General features: G+C 48.1%; 2 protein-coding genes and 1 pseudogene across 2 annotated transcripts; all 3 read left to right on the top strand.

Annotated features, from left to right (window-relative positions):
* Nucleotides 1-3003: 3003 nt before the first annotated feature.
* Nucleotides 3004-3913, top strand: LOC101775534. The gene is made up of 3 exons (XM_004984712.3): nucleotides 3004-3202; nucleotides 3313-3418; nucleotides 3498-3913. The coding sequence occupies exons 1-3, from the start codon at nucleotides 3158-3160 to the stop codon at nucleotides 3587-3589; spliced, it is 243 nt and encodes an 80-aa protein (XP_004984769.1). The 5' UTR covers nucleotides 3004-3157; the 3' UTR covers nucleotides 3590-3913.
* A 1513-nt stretch (nucleotides 3914-5426) lies between these two features.
* LOC105915191 lies at nucleotides 5427-12554 on the top strand (annotated as a pseudogene).
* A 1478-nt stretch (nucleotides 12555-14032) lies between these two features.
* LOC101775945 lies at nucleotides 14033-17967 on the top strand. Its single transcript, XM_004984714.4, has 10 exons — nucleotides 14033-14363; nucleotides 14490-14585; nucleotides 15796-15880; nucleotides 16302-16423; nucleotides 16551-16575; nucleotides 16650-16733; nucleotides 16839-16868; nucleotides 16965-17070; nucleotides 17176-17240; nucleotides 17622-17967. Exons 1-9 carry the CDS (start codon nucleotides 14271-14273, stop codon nucleotides 17237-17239), a joined length of 705 nt encoding a protein of 234 aa, XP_004984771.1. The 5' UTR covers nucleotides 14033-14270; the 3' UTR covers nucleotide 17240; nucleotides 17622-17967.
* Nucleotides 17968-19241: the final 1274 nt, after the last annotated feature.

The following is a 19241-nucleotide window of genomic DNA, read 5'->3' as shown; positions in this document are numbered from 1 at the left end:
TGGGGCGAGCGGCCGGCGGGGCGAGCGCCCCCCGGCGCCGCGGCCGGTGCCCACGGCTAGCGGGGACCTCTGGCGGCGCGTCTTGGGGCGAGCGGGGACCTCCGGCGGTGCGGCCTGGGGCGAGCGGGGGCAGCAGGGAGCTCCGGCGGGGGCGAGCGGGGGCGGCGCGGCCTGGGGCGGCAGGGAGCTCCGGCGGGGGCGAGCGGGGGCGGCGCGGCCTGGGACGGCAGGGAGCTCCGGCGGGGGCGGGAACCGGCCTGCCGGCGGCGGATGGGGAGATGGGTGTGGTTGGAGAAGATAAGGGTGGGGAGAAAAAAAAAAGAAAAGAAGATGACATGTGGGCCCATATATGACATGTGGGTCCCACTAAACACATGCAGCTAACGGTGTTACCCGAGCCATCCGTCCCTCATTTTCAATCCATCGTACCAAACAAAAAACTGGGATGAATTCATCCCTCTCAATCAAACATCAGGCGGGATGATCCCATCCTAAAAAATAGAGACGACACCGTCCCATCCCTTCTTGTCTCCAAACCAAACGCACCCTAAGGTCATCGAGGAGGCTGGTCCTTTGGTTGATCGAGAATCGCACGCCTAATGGGTTGATTGAACTAGCCTTGAGGGTGAAACAGCTGTCTAAAGGAGATACCAAAGTTGAAAATGAAATCTCATAGAGTAGGTCTTCAAATATTGTAGAGAGTTTGATCGATACATGACCTTAAAATGTGATTTTGAAATGAGGGGTATTTTTAATCCAAATTAAATGGTGACTTTGCTCCTTGTTTGTTTCATACTATTGAATTATTTCATATTTCTTTATATATAACGGATTTAACATATGTTTACACATAGATAACCACGATCGTCTAAAATAGATACCACCATACAATAGTACTAACGTGATACATATGGTTCTACCAATAGCATCATTCTACATCTAACACACGCCGGCTGGTGTCAGTGCCTACCGTATATGACGAGCTGGGTTGGGTAGCCGTAGAATTATTCGTCCTCCACGCTGTCGCCTAGTTGACCGCGAGGAGCCCCTGATAGCAACGGTCATTGACGACCCAGGCAGCGCCGCCCGGGAACGAGCGATAATTCCACCGTTAGGTGCCCCCCCACACCCCCTAGATTCTAAGACCCCGATTTGGACCATACTTCTGGAAGCTTTGCTTCTAATCCTAATCTCACCACCAACCTGCGTAGTACTAGTACGCGATGGTGTGCGGCGCGTCTGCCCATCTGTGTGCCCAACAATTACCCGTCGTTGCAACCTTTGGTTCTCCATAGAATTGCCACATGGCAATTCGTTCTTCCATTATTCAAAGCTGCGGCTGCGATGGTAGGTTTAGTTCCACACTGACCGGAGAATCAGGTGCTTTCAGCTTTTCTTCGAAATAGAATTAGCTTTTGCTTCTCCTCGAAGCTTGACAGGAGCACGTGTCTTTGTGTTTACAGTTGCAAATATGTCGAGTCTTACATTCCCTCCGGCCGGAAATACGACCGGCGTGGTTGGAACTTGGAAGCGTCAGTATTACCGATCAGGGGGGCATGCAAAAAACCATTTAATTGATTTGTTTTTATGATGTATTACTGCCAAATTCCTGCTGAACTCGTATATTCGAAACAAATCCCAACCTAAAATACTGGATAGGTGTACTATGTGTATTGTAGTTTAAATATATTATAATCCGGATCCTAACCTGTGCTTTATTGCTTACTAGCCTGGCTTAAGCAAATTAGTAACCGGGCTGAAGTTTCTCAGGCATTTGGGCTCGCTTCTTCCTTATCCTTCCTGCCTTCCTCAACAAGGCTCGTGAGGCCCAGCAGATCTTTTCATCAGATTGAAGGAGACGACAGGCCCATGAAGCCGACATGCGATGAACCATGATGGTGAAGCAAGCGTGCCGTTCTCTTTGAATCGTCAAGGCGGTCGAGCCGTACGTCGTGCGATACTGCCGTGGCCGCGCCGCATGGTTCCAACCTTCCAGCGCGCAAGGCCGCAAGGGCTAGCATCCTCCTCTCTCGCGCGTCGTAGACAGTCACACCAGGCATGGGAGCAGGCACAGCAGCGTACGTGCACGGTGCTGCACGGCCCTGTGCACGGCGCGGCTCGACCAATCCTGCTGTTGGGGAACGGGCTCCGACTTCCGCACGTCGCTGCTCCGCTCCCGGCTCCTCTGCGGCCCGGAGCTGTAGGACCGTCGCAGCTTTCTGTCTCGAGGAGCAAAGACCGCGACGCCCCCTTCCGGATCCAGGAAGGGGGGATGATGACGATAGGGATAGAAGATCAGACATGCTGCGTAGGCGCCGTGCATGCGCGACAGGTGCTCCGCCATGTAGACAGCTACCCGGGCTACGCGTCGGGCCCCACGCCGCCCTTTTGTCCGCTCGGCCACTTGCAGGTCCCGTGGCGCACAGTAGCCGCACCGGGATCCGTTGCGCCGCCGCGCCGTGTGTGCTGTGCCGAGGAGTCGCGGCCGCGAGCCGTCTGGTCAAGGCAAAGGCAAGAAGGGTCCTCTTCCGTAATGAGAAGACGATAACGCTAAACTAAGCAGTGTTTTGGTTGATAGCGCTTATCACAAGTTCGCCCATCAGAGAGGATCCTGGAGCCGGTGCCGAGCCGGGCCGAGAAGTCGCAACGTGGCCGGCCGGCGGGGCCAGATGGCACGTGAAGGCGCGAGGTGCATGTCCACCTGGCGGCTCCCGCACCGGGGGGCCCGCCGGCATAGACCACGGGCCGGGAGAGAAGATATTTGCTCGCGGCCCACACGTCGCTTTCCAATCTCCGTTCCGCCAATCGCAGCCCCGCGCCCACGTGAACGCCCCGCCCCGCTTTTCCGGCGGCCTCCTCCGTGCGCCCGGTCCACGGGACGGCCCCGTGACGCCGGCTCGCTGGCGTCGCGGGAGGAGCCGTGGACTCGTCCCAGCGAGGCGGCGGGCGGGTGGCGGTGTCCTCATCCGTGGCGCATGTATATATAGGATCCTCCCCTGTCGACAATGCACGCCTTATCGTCACACGCAGAAGCAGATTGCGGGCAGCCATAGACTAGCTTGCTGAGCCAAGTAGCCAACTGCTCCGGGAGGAAGACGAAAGGGAGAAAGGTCAACAGGCCACTAGCTGGCTAGTGTAGCTTGAACCAAAAGGATCCATGGCCTTGGGAGACAACTCCAATCCTGCCTCTTACATCCACACGGTAACTGACCATGTTTCTCCCTCCCATGTCTCTATTGCACTCTCGTTTCTCCATGCTCGGAGCTCGGAACGAACTAATTACGGTGGTCGCCGGCGACGTGGTTATCGCAGGTGCAGCACCTGATAGAGCGGTGCATGACGTTCGGGATGAGCATGGAGGAGTGCATGGAGGCGCTGGCCAAGCGCGCCGACGTCCAGCCCGTCGTCACCTCCACAGGTCCGACCATTCGCCGAAACCCTTTCTTTCTTTTCGTCCTCGCCGCCGTCTGGAATTCTGATGGATTGAACAATTGCAGTGTGGAAGGAGCTGGAGAAGGAGAATAAGGAGTTCTTCGACCAGTACAAGCAGTGGATGTCGGAGAAGAGAAGCGCAACGAGCAATTCCTAGCAAGCTAATTAATTAATCAAAACTGCAGGCTTTGCTTAATTACGGCGCTTATTTAGTTCGTTCGGATTTATTTGTTACTGTACTACTTAGGCAATAATAGGGTGGTCGGCTGCTATGGTGATCCGCTGGAGCATCGATCGCCTACTGCGGGCTGGGGTGCTAGTGTACAGGGGTAAGCAGGGGAAGCTATCATGTGCAGTAATCTGTCTTCTTTCGATTCTGTACGAGTGCTGTACGTACGCATCCGTCGTTGGCGTACTATCGCGCTCACATATACCATATTGTTCATCTTATCCCCGTTAAACGTACACCCTCCGTTTCAAATTGTTCTTTTTGAATCGTTAAAAAGTCAAAACGAAGTACAATTTGAAACCCTCCGTTTCAAATGTTCTTTTTGAATCGTTAAAAAGTCAAAACAAAGTCCAATTTGGAACGGGGAGTAGACGAAATTTCGTTCTTGCTGGAGGTATCTTGCAAGCAATTCGTGAATTTGAGGTTGCTTGTTCTGACGAGATCGATCAACCAGTTGCGTGGGAAACGCACCATGGCGATGATGGAGAGGAGATGATTAAGTAGTAATCTGAACTTGGACACAACAACCAAAAGGCCACACGCAGTAGCTGAATTAGATGCGACAAAGAGGCCCACAGTATCAGCAGGGGAATTGGTTGCGACGATTCACGTAATCGTGAGATGAGCACAGGACGTAGGAAGACGACGCGAACGGCAGGAGATGCGCCTCTGACGGGAGGTGTGTTATAGTTGGTGATATGACCCGTGGCACGTGAGCTGGTGAGCCGGCCAAGAAACCGGTCCAAGGCACGGGATTTTGATCTGGTCCACGCACGGCACGGCCCATACCACAGGCTGTGTCTGGATCACTCTCTCATCCCACGTGCTGGAACGGCCCATTTGGCCCGTCACAATTAAGCGGGCGGCTCGACCTACTAAGGTCCGTTCGGCCACCGCCGTGGGCATATATATATTGCCCGGTGGGCGCACCCTGCACCCCTAAACCTTACCTTCATTCCGTCGCCTCCCCTGCTTCTTCGCCCCTCCGCCTCCCTCTGTTCCTTCTCGACTCCGCTCCTTACTTCCTCCCTCTCGCAGATCCGCCGCCTCCCTCGCCCGCCGCCGGCTCGCCCCTCCGCCTCTCTCGCCCACCTCCATTTCACCTCTCTGCCTCCCTTGTCGACTCCGCTCCTCCCCTTGCCGATCTGCCACCTCCCTCGCCTGCTACCGTATCGCCCCTCTGCCTTCCTCATCGACTCCTCCCCTCGTCCCTTGCTGATCCGCCGCCTCCCTCACCCGCCGCCGTATCGCCTCTCCACCTCCCTCGTTGAATTCGCTCCTCCCCTCGTAGATCCGCCGCCTCTTCCCTCTCGGTGAGTCGGCTCTACGTCGCCACCCTCATCGACTCCTCTCCTCTCCTCGCAGATCCGCCGCCTCCCTCGTTGACTCCGCTCCTCTCCTCGCAGATCTACCGCCTCTTCCCTCTCGGTGAGTCGGCTCTACACTGTTTCTTCTTTCTCTCAGTCTCCGGTGCTCCGAGTGCGCACGAGGAAGAGGTAAGCCAAACTTCGGTGCTTCTCTGCTTCTCCTCTACCGTGCTCCGGTGCTTCTCTGGTGGGTGGATAGACGACATAGACGGCGACTCCGGTGCTCCGGGTACGCTCGAGGACGAGGTAAGCCAAACTCCGGTGCTTCTCTGCTTCTTCTCTACCGTGCTCCGGTACTTCTATGCTTCTCCTCTACTGTGCTGACGTGCTTCTCTGCTCCTTTATGTGACTTCTGCAGGTCTTCGGTGCACACCCATTGAGAAGCCAGGGATCCGACGATGGCAGACTATCCAACATGCTACAACGACGAGTTGAGGTTGATGGGGGAGACCGGAGATGATGAGTCTGACTTGGAGGCGGATCCACGTGAGCTGGTCAACATCTCCGTCCCCGATGCCAATGGTCAGCCCGGTGGTGGAGATTTGCAACCGCCTGCTGCTAGTGTTGGAGGTGAGACGGGGATGGGGATGGAGAGTACGGGCAGCAAGAGGAGCCGTTCATGCACCTCTAAGGTATGGGACGACTTTGAGACACTGTACAAGGTAAAGAGTGGCAAAAGGGTAAGAACTGGTGCTAGGTGCGTCCATTGTAAGAAACTCTATTATGGTATTTCCTCTAGTGGTACTGGACACTTTCATAGGCACCTTCCAAGGTACCTAGTCTTGCAAGGAGCTACACGTATGGCTCAGTCCCAACTCAAGTACAATCCTGATGGCTCTCTCCATCTCTAGGAGTACAGTGTTGATGTTGCTCATACCCAGTTGTGTAGGTTGATTGCAAGACTAGATCTTCCTTTATGCTTTGGTGAGTCTGATGCATTCGAGGAGTATATTCAGGTTGCTTATAATCCTAGATTTACTTCTGTGTCAAGACAAACCACCACCAACCACCACCAGGGATTTTGGTAAGTATTTCGATGAGCGTCGTACTAATCTTGTGGCTTCTTTGCAATCTGTTTCCTCTGTTGCTCTTACCTCTGACATATAGTCTGGTAATGCTAAGGAAGATTACCTTAGTGTGGTTGCTCATTATGTGAATGCTGTTTGGCAACTGGAGAAGAGGATCTTAGGCCTTCAATTAGTTTAATTGATGTATCTCATAATGCTGATAATATTAATGAGTGTATTACTTCTGTTGTTTCTAATTATGGTTTAACTGATAAGATCTTTTCTGTTACGTTGGATAATACATCGGCAAACACTGCAACCATTGGTAAGCTCAGTCCTTCATTGTCTGGTTATGTTGGAAAACTGTTTTTGCATCAGCGTTGTGCTTGTCACATTATTAATCTTATTGTTAAGGCTGGCCTTGATGTTTTCAAGCATATACTTAGTGCATTTAGAACTGCAATTTTATTCTTAAATTCTTCTAACCAACGTATTGCATTGTTGTTGGTGTCCACCATTGTAAGTTTGCTTTGAACATTGATGTAAGATGGAATTCAACTTATCTCATGCTCAAGTATCTAATGCCCCATAAGAACACATTTTCTGTGTTTATAAAAACTCAGCACCCTTTGGTTGAAGGCCAGCCACTCTTGATAGAAATACACTGGTATGTTGCTAAAAAGATTCTGTTATTTCTTGAACAATTCTATAATTCTACTGTTGTTTTGTTTGATGTTTATTATCCTACTGCTCCATTAGTATTGCATCATGTTCTTAAGATAGCTAGACATCTTAGTACCTATGAGTATGATAATGATCTCAAAAATATTGTTGCACCCATGAAGACTAAGTACTTAGATTATTGGTGTGATATGCCTATGCTTTATTCCTTTACATGTATATTAGATCCTAGAGCTGAGATGAAAGGTTTTAGCAATGTTCTCCAGCTATTGTCTCAGCTCAATGGAAATGATTATCCTTGTTACTTAATTGATGTAAGGGCTTAATTGTCTACAATCTTTTCCAAGTATGATGCTAAGTTTGGTTCTTTTCCAAGTATGATGCTAAGTTTGGTTCTGTGAGGTTGCAGAGGGCCACACAGGTAAGAAAAAGACCGCTTGAGGTAAGATTTTTGGTAATCAGGGTACTTCATCTGGTTATGGTGCTACTAGCCTTGGTGCTGGCCTGGGTTCTGGTTCTGCATCCTCCTCCCTATCTAGGAGAATATCTGCAAGTGTTTTGTTGCAGGCTGCTAGTACTGGTGCATCTCTTGCTGCTGCATGTGAACTGTTTGCCTACCTAGCCTACCTAGACAGTGATATTGTCAACCAGTATGATGATGCCTTCAACATACTGCACTAGTGACATGAGCATAAGTTATCATACCCTGTTCTTTCTATCTTAGTTAGGGATGTTAGGATTGTGCCTGTTTCTACCATATCTTCAGAGTCTGCATTTAGTTCCACTGGCAGGATCATTGAGGAGCGGCGACATCGTCTGGCACCTGAGATGGTGGAGATGCTGGCTTTGATCAAGGATTGGGAGCAAGGAGATTCAATATTGCAACATACCGTGGACGATTCATAACTTGAAGAATCATTTGAGAACTTGTATTTTGATGATTAAATGTAATGCAACTGTGATGTATCTAAACAATTATAAAGCTGGTTGTACTCTTTTTTTCTTTGTAGTGTTTTCTCACGAGGTGTGAGTTTTTACCTACAGAGATTTTTAATGAGGCAGCAAAACAAACAGCTCAAAATAATATTGAACTCTTTTGAATTCAGACGTGTTTGTGTTATTGTGCATGTGTATGTATGACTTGTGAGAATTGTGATGTGGTTAGCACAATAGTTTATCTGATTTTCAACCTGTGAAATTTGAATTGCTATGGTGAATCTGTTTTTTGAGAAGTATAGGTTGATGCCGTGAGCGCGGGCTGGTACGAGCACGGCCCGCCTAAGAAGGCAGCATGCCGTGCCTGAGCCGCTTCTTTGGCCCGCGGGCCGGCACGCGGCACGACACGGTCATTATTAATGGGCCAAACCGTGCTCGTGTCAAGTCGGATCGGGCTACCCATCTGACCATAGTGGGTGCGCGCGCATATGGCACGTTATTGCATGACGAGATAAGACGTGTGATGTAGGGTGGGAAACTAGGAATATTTTGGGCACACTAGGACACCACGCACGGGTGCACCGGGCCAAACACGGAAATAGGATAGGTGCCTCCGTGCCTGCTGGTGCGACGCGACCGAGGCCCTGGGGCGCTCGAGCAAAGCAATCTCGACGCACAGGACAAAGAACCCGTCTCTCCCGGAGGAGCGAGGCGCAACGCAACTTGCGACATGCGCTGTGGCGGCTCTTGGCCGGGATCGACGGGGAGCGCTGACAGCTACCGCGCGGGTTTCTATCGCTCGGAAAGATGGATAGAGAGGAGAAGGGTCATGTGCATGTGGGCTGTGGCTTCGCGTAGCTCCTCGTCACGACAATATTGAGCAAATGAGATACGGGGAGAGACTGTCCCAGTGGCTGTGTGTCGAGGTGGCACAGTAATCCCGTGAATGAAAAACAAAAGGAAATCATTCCATTATAGAGGGGAAAAAGGATGGGAGAATGAAAACAGTCCGGCAAGTGGGCCATCCTTCCATTTTGGGCTGACTGGGCTAAATGTACATCAAGCGGGCCGTCACGTTGGGCCTTTTTGAGACAGTTTTGGGCTTTCTAAATCTAACCCAGTTTTGGGCCGATTCTCAGCCTTCTTGCTCCTCGTCAACTGGCTTCTGTGGTAACAACTAAACGACCTTGTCTTCCAACACCAACAGCTAAATCTTCCCAAGTTCTGGATGCAATGATGAGGTCAGGCTCTGGAGCCTACACTTCAAATAGGAAGAGCAGTCTGTAACTGATGCCTGGTGCGCCCTGTTTACTTCAATGTAAATCCTTTAGCAAGAAGTTGTAAAACAATTCCCCTATCCCAATTTTACCTGCTGAAAACCTTGTACAATACTTTTGGCCTGCTATAGGCCCTAATGAAATTCAGGTGGGGATCTCCCCCCTCGTGACCCTAAAAAAAAATTACAGGTGGATCTAGAGAGCCGGAAAAGAAAAGACTCGCTCGCGTAAAGACAGAGAGTCTTGCAAGTTGTGGCGCGGCCGTCCTACTCCAGAAACGACGCATTGTTGGCATTGCTGCCTGCGACTGGCAGCGAAAGGCAGGTGGTGACGACAAGGTATCTCTTATGCTTTAGGTAAGAGCAAGTGGATCGCATACTTGCATCGATTAACATATGCGACCTCGGCTAGCCCGCATACGGTCACACGATGGTGACGATAGAGCCCAGTCGTCATTCCTGTGATGGAGCCAGTTCACATTGTTGCTTCGGCAACTTGAAGCAAACAAGCTCCACTTTCTCGGAGATGGATGGGGATAGATGTATCGGTATTCACACAATAACCCAATGCAAGTTGCTGCAGTAAAATGAAGGCCGACGGGACTTAGCTCGAATAGCATCACGTCAAAAGAAAAACGAAGGGGCACTCCTCGTCGCCTATAAATACGCACTCCTGTTCACTGCACCTACGAGGCTACGACGACAACACCACCACACAGTGACACACAATGTACGCGTATGTCGGCAATGCGTGCGCGACGCCCAAATGGGTTCAGGTTCAGCGGCCTCGCCCGGCGCCTGCACGTCCGAGAGTGGCGAACACGCCGGTGAGGTGCTCCTCGTTGCCCGGGGGGCCGCCGCCGGAGCCACCAACACGGCGGTCGGCGAACTACCCGCCTAACAAGGGTATTTTCCACAGAGGCTCTAAGAGAACTCGTGCCGTCCATGCATCCTCATCTAAGGAGCGCTGTGGATAATGCTTTTGCCGTCCCGCTGCACTGGGCGGCTCCAAGATTGCAAGCAAGATGGTTCATCGACCAGTATGCTGGAGATGTTGAAGCAGATAAAGTGATGCTTCATTTTTCCAAGCTTGACTTCAACAATGTGCAGAAATAACACCAGCAAGAACTTTCAAGGATAACACGGTGATAGAAGAAATAATACTTCCTTCATGGATAGCTTCACTTTGCTAGAATAATTTACACACCGCATGTTGTGTTGGGTTTTTACGTGGCTTTCAACATTATTCTTTATATTGTGCTTATTGTTCAATTTAATGTGGAATTATTCGGATGCATGTGACAGGGAATAATTGATGCGAAATTTAATTCAAGGAAGTGGTACTCGAGGTGTCGAGGACGTTTGTGCTGAAATACAGTAGAGGAATTAATTGAGATCGACTCTACTAGCTGGAATGTTCCTCATGTACGTGTATGTTTGGTCCGGATACATCACAATGGAAGAGCTAAGTTTGTTTTGCAGGATTGGCTCTGCAGACTGTTAACCCATATGATCAGATTGGAATTGATCTCATATACACAATTGATCATGGCACACTCACACATGTGTGCTAGGGACTAATATATATTTTAGACTCACCAAACTGACCTATCTGATCGTGGTTGGTGACATGGTTTAGAAGTCATACGAATTTTTCTGGAACACAGATGGAATATTTGTAACACCTGGAAGTAGAGTCTATAAATAGTTTCCCACCCTCTAACCTCATAATGCATTGCGAGTGGCACCACGGATAAGGCAGAGGAATAGAGGTAGACTGATTAGATCCACAAAACCCTACATGTTGCACTTCTTGTTTTTTTTGCCAAAGATTAATATGTTGTTTCCATATTGCAGCTGGTGGAGGAATGCTGCTCTGAACAAAACTTCGCCATTTGCGAGGGATCGTTTGATGGAGTGCTTCTATTTTGCAACTGGTGTATGGTGTTGCTTCGGAACCTTGTCTTGCAGCATGCCGAGAAGTGGTCGCTAAAGCATTTGCTGTCTTGGATGATATCTACGATATCTATGGAACGTTAGATGAACTTGCATTGTTCACCGATGTCATTGAAAGGTAAAATTTGCAACACACCTGCTTGGAGTGACAAGAGTATACTATAACAAATACTGTTGGTAAAATAGGTAATTTCACCATATATCCTTAAACTCTATCATGTCTGTGCCACTTGGGTGAGGACCTTTAAATTACACCCTAAGCCAAAAATGCTGTCCAAATATGGAATCTACGCTAGAATAAACTTTTAGTTTCTCAAATGATAATGTCATACAAATTATTAACAAGACCATATTCTGCCTGAACCATAGTCACAAATTTTTTTTCCAACGTACAGATGGGAGGCCACTGCAAGCGAACAACTACCCGAGTATATGAATGCAATCTACCTCACTATCTTCAACTTCTCAAATGAGGTCGCCGAGCACGTTCAAAGGACAGATGGATGTGATGTACGGTTTCTCCTTAAGAAAGCGGTGAGTATACACAACAACGGGCGCCAGCCAGAATCGGTGAATCTGACCGAGACATCGGTGATCACTGCAAGTTCATTTAATTTGAAATGAACTTTGCATCTTAAACTTGCAGTGTGTCAATTTTCACCGATGCCATTGAGACAATACAACAGAGAGCCGTTTTATTTTTAGTGCATAAAATGCAATGGTTTACTTACCATTGGATCTCACGCCAGTTGTTTATTTTGTCAGTGGCATGACCTTTGCAAGGCGTTCCTATCGGAAGCAAAGTGGCACTACTACAGTAATTACAAACCGACCCTCCAAGAATATTTGGAAAACGGATGGGCGTCGGTCTCTGGACCTCTAATGTCACTCCATGCTTTTCCCATTACCAACGAAGGCATCACCCAAAAGTCCATCTAACAACTTGAAAGCTATCCAAAATTGGTCCAGATGGTATCCAAAATATTCCGCCTCTGCAACGACTCATTCTGTAAGAGCACTGTTTATTCTTGCAGTAAATTGTCAGATCCAGAGTATTAGGCATTAACCATTTCTTGACATTTCTTTCTTGCGCGGAAATGTAGGAAGATTTGAGGAGAGGAGATGCGCCATCTTCTATAGCCATTTACATGTTTGAGAACAGAGCCATGGAGAGTGACGCTCGCAAAGCGATGAGAGACCAGCTTCTGTCATATCGGATGTTAGATACTAATTAGGAGTATTAAACATAGACGAATCTATTAAGCCTAATTAGTCCATGATTTGACAATATGGTGCTACAGTAACCATTTGCTAATGATGTATTAATTAGGCTTAATAGATTCGTCTCGCGAAGCATAGGGTTCTGTTATTAGTTTTGTAATTAGCTCATGTTTAGTCCTCCTAATTAGGATCCGAACATTCGACATGACACGGCTAAAGTTTAGCTCCTGTTATCCAAACACCCCTTAATCAGGACGTATCCAACAACTGCCAGTACCCTCCTTCCTTGGCAAATGCTTGTTTGAATATGGCGCGAATCTCCCACTGCATCTACCAAAGTGGCGATGGTCTTAGTGCACCAGATGATGGGAAAAAAGATGGAAATTCGCGAGCTGTTCTTGGAGCCTTTAAAAGTGGATCATGGCGGCGGACCGCTGATAGCCAACTAGCTCCCCTCACTCATTCCACTTCCACCGAGACATTTTAGCTAGGTGCATCGCGGTGTACAAGCCCATATGTGTTTCAGCCATTTATTTCTTATACCGTGTAATCAGTGTAATGCCATGGAGGCCGCGTACTCTTGCTGGCCGCCGCGCGTCGGCCTCACCCCCCCCCCCCCCCCCCCCCCCCTCCCGCGCGTCGCCCGTGCCCTAGGTTGAAGAAGATGATGGAAAAAAGAAATCCGAAATGGTTGCTTATAGAAATGTTGAATGTAGTATTTTGTTTACAAAATATTGATCGATATTCAAGAAATGTTGAATCTAGTATTTTTAAATGTTGATTTATTTTTTTTAAAAATGTTGAACCTGATTCGTTGAAATATTGGTATAAAGTCCTAACTGAGCCTAGTGGGCTTTAAAGTGACGAAGCTTAAGGAGCCCCCAGTATTATCGGGCCCTCGATTTGTTCGGTGGTGAGCCAGCCGTTCGTTGCATTTTGTACGCAATTTGGCCCAAATACACCGGCCCAGAGCCCATGAAGTAAAAAGCTGCATAAGGCGATTCATGCATTTGCTCATTTGTTCTTGATATAGAAAATGAGCATTTTATAAGAGGAAAAACAAAAAAGATATATACTAGCGAAATCGTCCATGCATCTTGAAAGGAACAGACTGGCTAGTTGCAAAGCCTTCCCGCTGAAGGGAAAGACACGTCAAACACGGCCGGGAACGCGGAGTCATGGCGTCGCCCATCACTTTGTCCCAAAGCATTCTTCCTTTTCGCCGGCCGCGCGGCTACAAGTGTAGCGACAGCAATAGCACTGCTAAACCTCGTGGAGGCAGGCAGAGCCGCGAAAGGACTTGATCGAGGGCTGAGGGCACCGGGTATATAGCACATGCTCGTCGTCACCGATCCACCGAGATCTTGACACGACAACCGAACCCATCTGCGGGACACCGTGATCCGGCGAGCCCCGACACGCGAACGCCCAAGATAGTGACGCCAGAGATTGAGTACCACACAAAATCACGAGCCGTATCATTACTAAGCCAAGCTATAAAGGCCACGCAAATCCTCAGCTCCGCTAGCGTACGGCTACGCGGTTTGAGTACGACCTGCTCCTTCATCGATCTTGAGAAACGTCAAACAAAGTTCCAATTTCCACACAGAAGAGATCGGCGAGGTGAAAGGAGCCGCCGGGAGAAAAAAACGCCGACTCGCTCCATCCAGCCAGCGCCGAAACGCGGTTGCAGAAGGAGTAGCAAACCGGCCAACCACCGCGCCCACTCCCTCATGAAGTCACCGCGATGACCCGAGTCCCCGTCCGGAACTGGTCGTCTCCTTACGTGACCACTCAACTCACCATGCTTAGTTTAGCTGGAATTATTGGCTGCGCCACCGCCGCTAATGGCCACGTAACCCGGTCTCCCGCTCGTTACCCACAAACCTCCAAGCGTCAGCTCGCTCCGACCTGGCTTCCTCTGGCTGGCTGCCGGGAGCGATCAAAATTTTCCTCGGCCCATACGCGCCGCGGACACGTCCCCCACCCCACCCCCGCGCCCGCCCCGCGCCGCCCGGTCTCGGTTCCTGCGCCCCCGCACGTTTTCAGTTCGGCCAAGCCGACCCCGAGCAGTTTCCATTCGTTGCTGCTCTTATTTGCCTGCCTCTCCCCTCCCCTCCCCCGAATTCGAGCCGGAGGCAGATCTACGGCGGCGGCGGGCGAGGATGGCGGTGAACTGGGAGCTGCGGGGCTGCTGCGACCGCGACCAGAGGATCTTCATCGCCGCCGTCGGCGTCTCCACCGTCGTCATCCTCCTCGTGAGCTCCTCCCCATCGCCGGCACCTCCACCGATTCTCTCTCTGGTTGCTTTGATTCTCTTCTCACGACTCCGAGAGGAGTTGGGGTTTTGGCTCGCCGTGGTCTGAGCGGGTTCTTTTTTGCAGCTGTGGAGGACGTTCCTGCTCACGCCGTTCAAGCTCATCACCGTCTTCCTCCACGAGACCAGCCACGCGCTCGCCTGCAAGCTCACCTGCGGCGATGTAAGCCATAAACTCCTGCGCGTTGCAGCACCCGCTTTGGGGAAAAAAATTTCAACTCGCCGTGATGGTGTGGCATTGCGAATTTGCGATGGGATTGTGGTAGCTGCAATCGAAGTCCGATTAGGCTCGAGATGGGGGCGATTATGTTTCGCCCATCATTTGGAGCTGGTAGGTGGGAAAAGTAGCATCCCTTATCAGTGAGGACCAAGTCCATATTGCGGGCGCGCTTTTTTTTGCTTTGCTTTTCACGGGAGCAGAATATACCTGCGTCTTTTCATTCTTCTAAATGCAGGGATTTGATTTCATCAAGGACCTGGAGTCCTGGACTTAGTTGCTATCCCTTTTTTTCCTGCTATCCGCAAGTATCTCTCCGCTCTTGCTGCAGCTGTACTGTTCTTCAGCATTCAAGTGAGGGGCTCTGGTCAACAAATGTCCACTATCTGAAAATGTGCAGTCCTGAGCATTTTGTTAAGTTGCAGCCCTCTCAAACCACCTGGTAATGCAAACCAATGACTCTTTGCTTGGGGACCAAAGTAGACCATACTGTACGTTGTGCGGTGTAAAAGGAGAAGTAATGCATGCTTCTGAAGTCTGCTATTAGGAAGGCAACCACATGATCAAATGTGAAACTATTGGGGTTGATCTGTCATTGGTTTATTAAAGATTATAAAGGAGCAGCAAACAATTGCTTAGATGTTTATTTCATATTTAGTATGGTTGGTCCATAGTTCCTTGTCTTTGTTTTTTCCTTCATTCCATCTTTAGTTTATACTTTGGTTTTAAGATAAATTCAGCCTACCTTTCGAAAGACAGTCTTTTGATGTGCTTCGAGTTGGACATTTAGTGCTTCTCCCCGTGTTAAACAGTTCAATTTTTGGATACCCCTGATTGTATCTAAGGACAATCCTGTTTGTAAGAAATGTTCCAGACATTTCAAAACATTTTCTTAGTTGCTTATCTCGCTCTATACTTTATGATATTTTTACCGGATGTGGTCCTTTGACTAATTTGGAGTTGGTCATTTGTTTCATTGCTTATACATAATATTTTGGCCAGCTTCTGCCAACTACCAGATCTAGACATTATATCTACTCAGTGTTGATGCCAGATAAGATAATGCCTCAAATGTTCATTAGGTTCATGTTATATTTCAATTTGATTCTTGTGCGCATTTGTTCAAAAAATATTTCAATTTCATTGGCTTCTTCAGGTCGAAGGTATGCAGGTCCATGCAAATGAGGGTGGCGTTACTCAAACTCGGGGTGGCATATATTGGATAATCTTGCCCGCTGGATGTAAATCCCTTTCCCCCCTCATCCCTCACGTTCATGTCTTATGATTTCTCACAAGAATGCTAACAAAAAATGAAATAGCTGATTCTCTATTACTCAACATCATATTTTTGTGTTCTCTCTGATATTTTAATGTACTGGACCTGGACTGTTGAATTTATCAAACATTTTAGACCTAATTTCCAATAAGCAAGTTTGTGATGAATTTATTTCATGGGTCTAATCTGTAAATCTATATGAACCTTGACTAGGTTATTTTTTATGTTTCAGTAACCTTTCATTCTTTTAGCATCCTCCAACTATAAAATTAAACCAACTGTTTGGAGTAGATTTGTTGTTTGGTCCTCTGAATTTTATGTTCTCCTGTTCGGCCAATCCACCTTTATTCTCTTATTTGATGCTGCTGTTTTGTTTTGAATTGCAGATCTGGGTTCATCATTTTGGGGAATGATCTTCATACTTGCATCCACAAATCTCCTCACTACGAGAATTGCAGCGGGTTGTTTCATACTTGCATTGGTTATTGTTCTTTTTGTTGCAGATAATGTAAGTTCACTAAAATATGTTTCATTGTTGCAAATTATGACTTTCTTCATTTGTCTTGTCCTACTTGTCCACACAGTAATCTCGATCATTTAATTAAGCGCTATCATCTCATTTTTTAATTGTGCAGTGGTTTCTTCGCTGGCTCTGCATTGGTATGAATAAACATGATTTCATCTCCGTTTAAGACCTTACTCTGCAGCATGCTACTTACTATGTTATTATCCAGGATTCGTTGTATTCATCGCTGTTGTTTGGGTCATACAAGAATTTACATCTTTCCATATTCTGAAATATGTGATCTTATTCATAGGTGAGAGCGAAGACTTCCTACAATCATATTCTCTTTATTTTACTTTCTGGAACACAAATTAGATGGTTGTAATTTAATGTTCTATGTTTGTTTAATGTCCATCAGGTGTGATGAACAGCTTATTTTCAGTTTATGGTAAGGAACAAACAGACTTTTCCTTTTTATTACATGTTAGAACAATCCATGATTTACTATCTGTTCTTATAAATGAAATGTTCCCAACTTATCTAGATATTTATGATGACTTGATATCCCGAAGAGTTCATTCAAGTGATGCTGAGAAGTTTGCTGAAATCTGCCCTTGCCCTTGCAATGGTTTTGCATGGGGTGTTATATGGTCTGCTCTGCAATTTTAATAGTTTCTTTTTCTCCCATGATATTATATTGAGATAATCCTGATGGTAAAGACACATGCACTAACATTAGCTGTCCTTTCTTTCAGGGGCTTCATTTCATTTATTTTTCTCTGTGCGTCGATATATCTTGGACTGGTCATATTGTCTTGAGGTGATTCCTATTTTGTTTTTCATATTACAGTCAGCTTTTATTCTCCTTGCATTGACATGCTCATTCACTGGGGCATGGCAACACCTGACACAATCACAGAAATGGTATTAACTTAGTTGTCAGGAAAACAGAACAAAATATGGCATTACAAATTTACAGGCCAGTAGGAATATAGTCTACCTTGTGAATGACATACTGATAAAAAGGACAATGACCTGCCAAGGACATTCTGTGAAGGGTTGATGGACACCCTTTGGGCGCCAATTTGCACCCTCTATAAAATTAATGTTTTTGATCTATTGACTTTGCCCTATCGCTGTACCCTTTTTCGACATATGATTTAAGCTCATACTAACTCTGTGTCATATTTTTCATTTTCAGGATTTCAACCTCTTGCCGTTTTGATCTGACAACCAACTCAGGTGGGCTTTTTCTGAGCTCCCATTGCACCAGATATTGGTTGAAGCTTACATTGTTCTGGTAGTTGTACAGAGTTCTTGGAGGGTAAACCTGTATATCCATTGGAATTAAATTGGTGAGGATTATTCATGCAATTCTTCCATTTTAGCGATTCTATAGATACATTTTGCTTAGCGTTTGTATTTATGGCTGGTAGCCTTTTCTATTTAGGCACTGTATATCATAATATCTTGCCTTACTTCTCATTCACCCGATTCAAAAGCAATGCAGCATTGTGCATTTCATCTGGCGCCCATTGCCAGAACGATCCACTGGCTGATGCTACAAGGAGTTAGTGCATGACTGCATGCCCCAGTGCAGTTTAGTTTATCTTTATCCTGGTACTTTGAGGCCACTAATGTCTAATCCCATTCTTTTTGACGGATGGAACTGCCTCGTGTTAACTAACTCACCTTGTCGCCTTGTCGGCTCCAAGCAAAGTATGGTAGATGTAGTTGGGCTGCTGTTGCAAATTGCTAGAAGCCTCGCTGTACAGTAAGGTGAGTGGCTTTATGGCCTTGCCGCGCGGGAAGGGCGTCTTGTGCTTTCCCGGCTAGCTTCAGTGCATCACCTAACCTGTTCAGCTGTCGCTGTCCGGGATCCGGACTTCCAGACGAAGTTAGATAGCGTGTAACCGCATATGCTAAAAGGTACTTGTCGCGGCACCATTTTGTCGGTAATTATGGTCCTGAATATGTCTATTGAACTTTCTAGAGTACTCCGTACGAGTAGTTTCTTAATGGTTCAAAGAAGGTAGACATATGGGAACGACGAGCTTGTGCAATAACGGTTATAAAAAAAGGGAAAAAAATTAGTCGCCAATTTGAAGATTAGTGTAATTTCTGCTTAGTAGCACACACTTAGTCACTGACATACCTCTTCTTGGTACATAGATTGGCATCATTACATGTACAGTTAAGGTAATGCTGAGAACATGTGAATTTTTCAGTAACTTCATGAGATGAGTTCAATCTTTGTGTGGATTACGAAAATAAATCGATGTTCGAAATGCGGCCCTAATATCGCGCTGAGACACAACAGAATGCTGGCTTTCTCCGTTTACGATTGCAAGCCAACTAGCCAAGGGCCGTAGAGGTAGTAGCCATCCGTCCGTGCAGCTGGAGAAACAGTGAGGCAGCAGGGCCCGTCGAGAAAACGAGAGGCCAGCTGAAGAGGGAACAAGGAAGCATCAGGCTCTGCGTCTCCCTCGCGCCCTGCGCTGCCTGCCACGGCAACACCCTCCGGTGCCCGCGCAAGCCTCGGTCCCCCAGCTCCCCGCCGCGCTCCGTGGGACGCACATGGACCGGCGCGACGCGGCGAGCCTTCTTCCCCGCGGCGTGCTCGCGCCGTGCGGCTCTGCTTCTGTAGCACAGTAGCACTAGCACCCGTCGTCGCCGGCTGGCGGCTGCTCACTGCCTTTTTAGGGCCAGTTTGGCAGGGCTCCGGCTCCGTGCGCTTACCGAAGCACGGAGGAGCTGGAGCCGCACCAAACGGCATTGACCGCGAAATCATTTTTTAGCACATTTGGGAGGAGCCGGAGTC

Source organism: Setaria italica, chromosome IX (genome assembly GCF_000263155.2).
Source record: "Setaria italica strain Yugu1 chromosome IX, Setaria_italica_v2.0, whole genome shotgun sequence".
NCBI classification, from domain to species: Eukaryota; Viridiplantae; Streptophyta; class Magnoliopsida; order Poales; family Poaceae; genus Setaria; species Setaria italica.
Note: the sequence above shows the minus strand (reverse complement) of the source record. Positions and strands in the feature narration are given on the sequence as shown.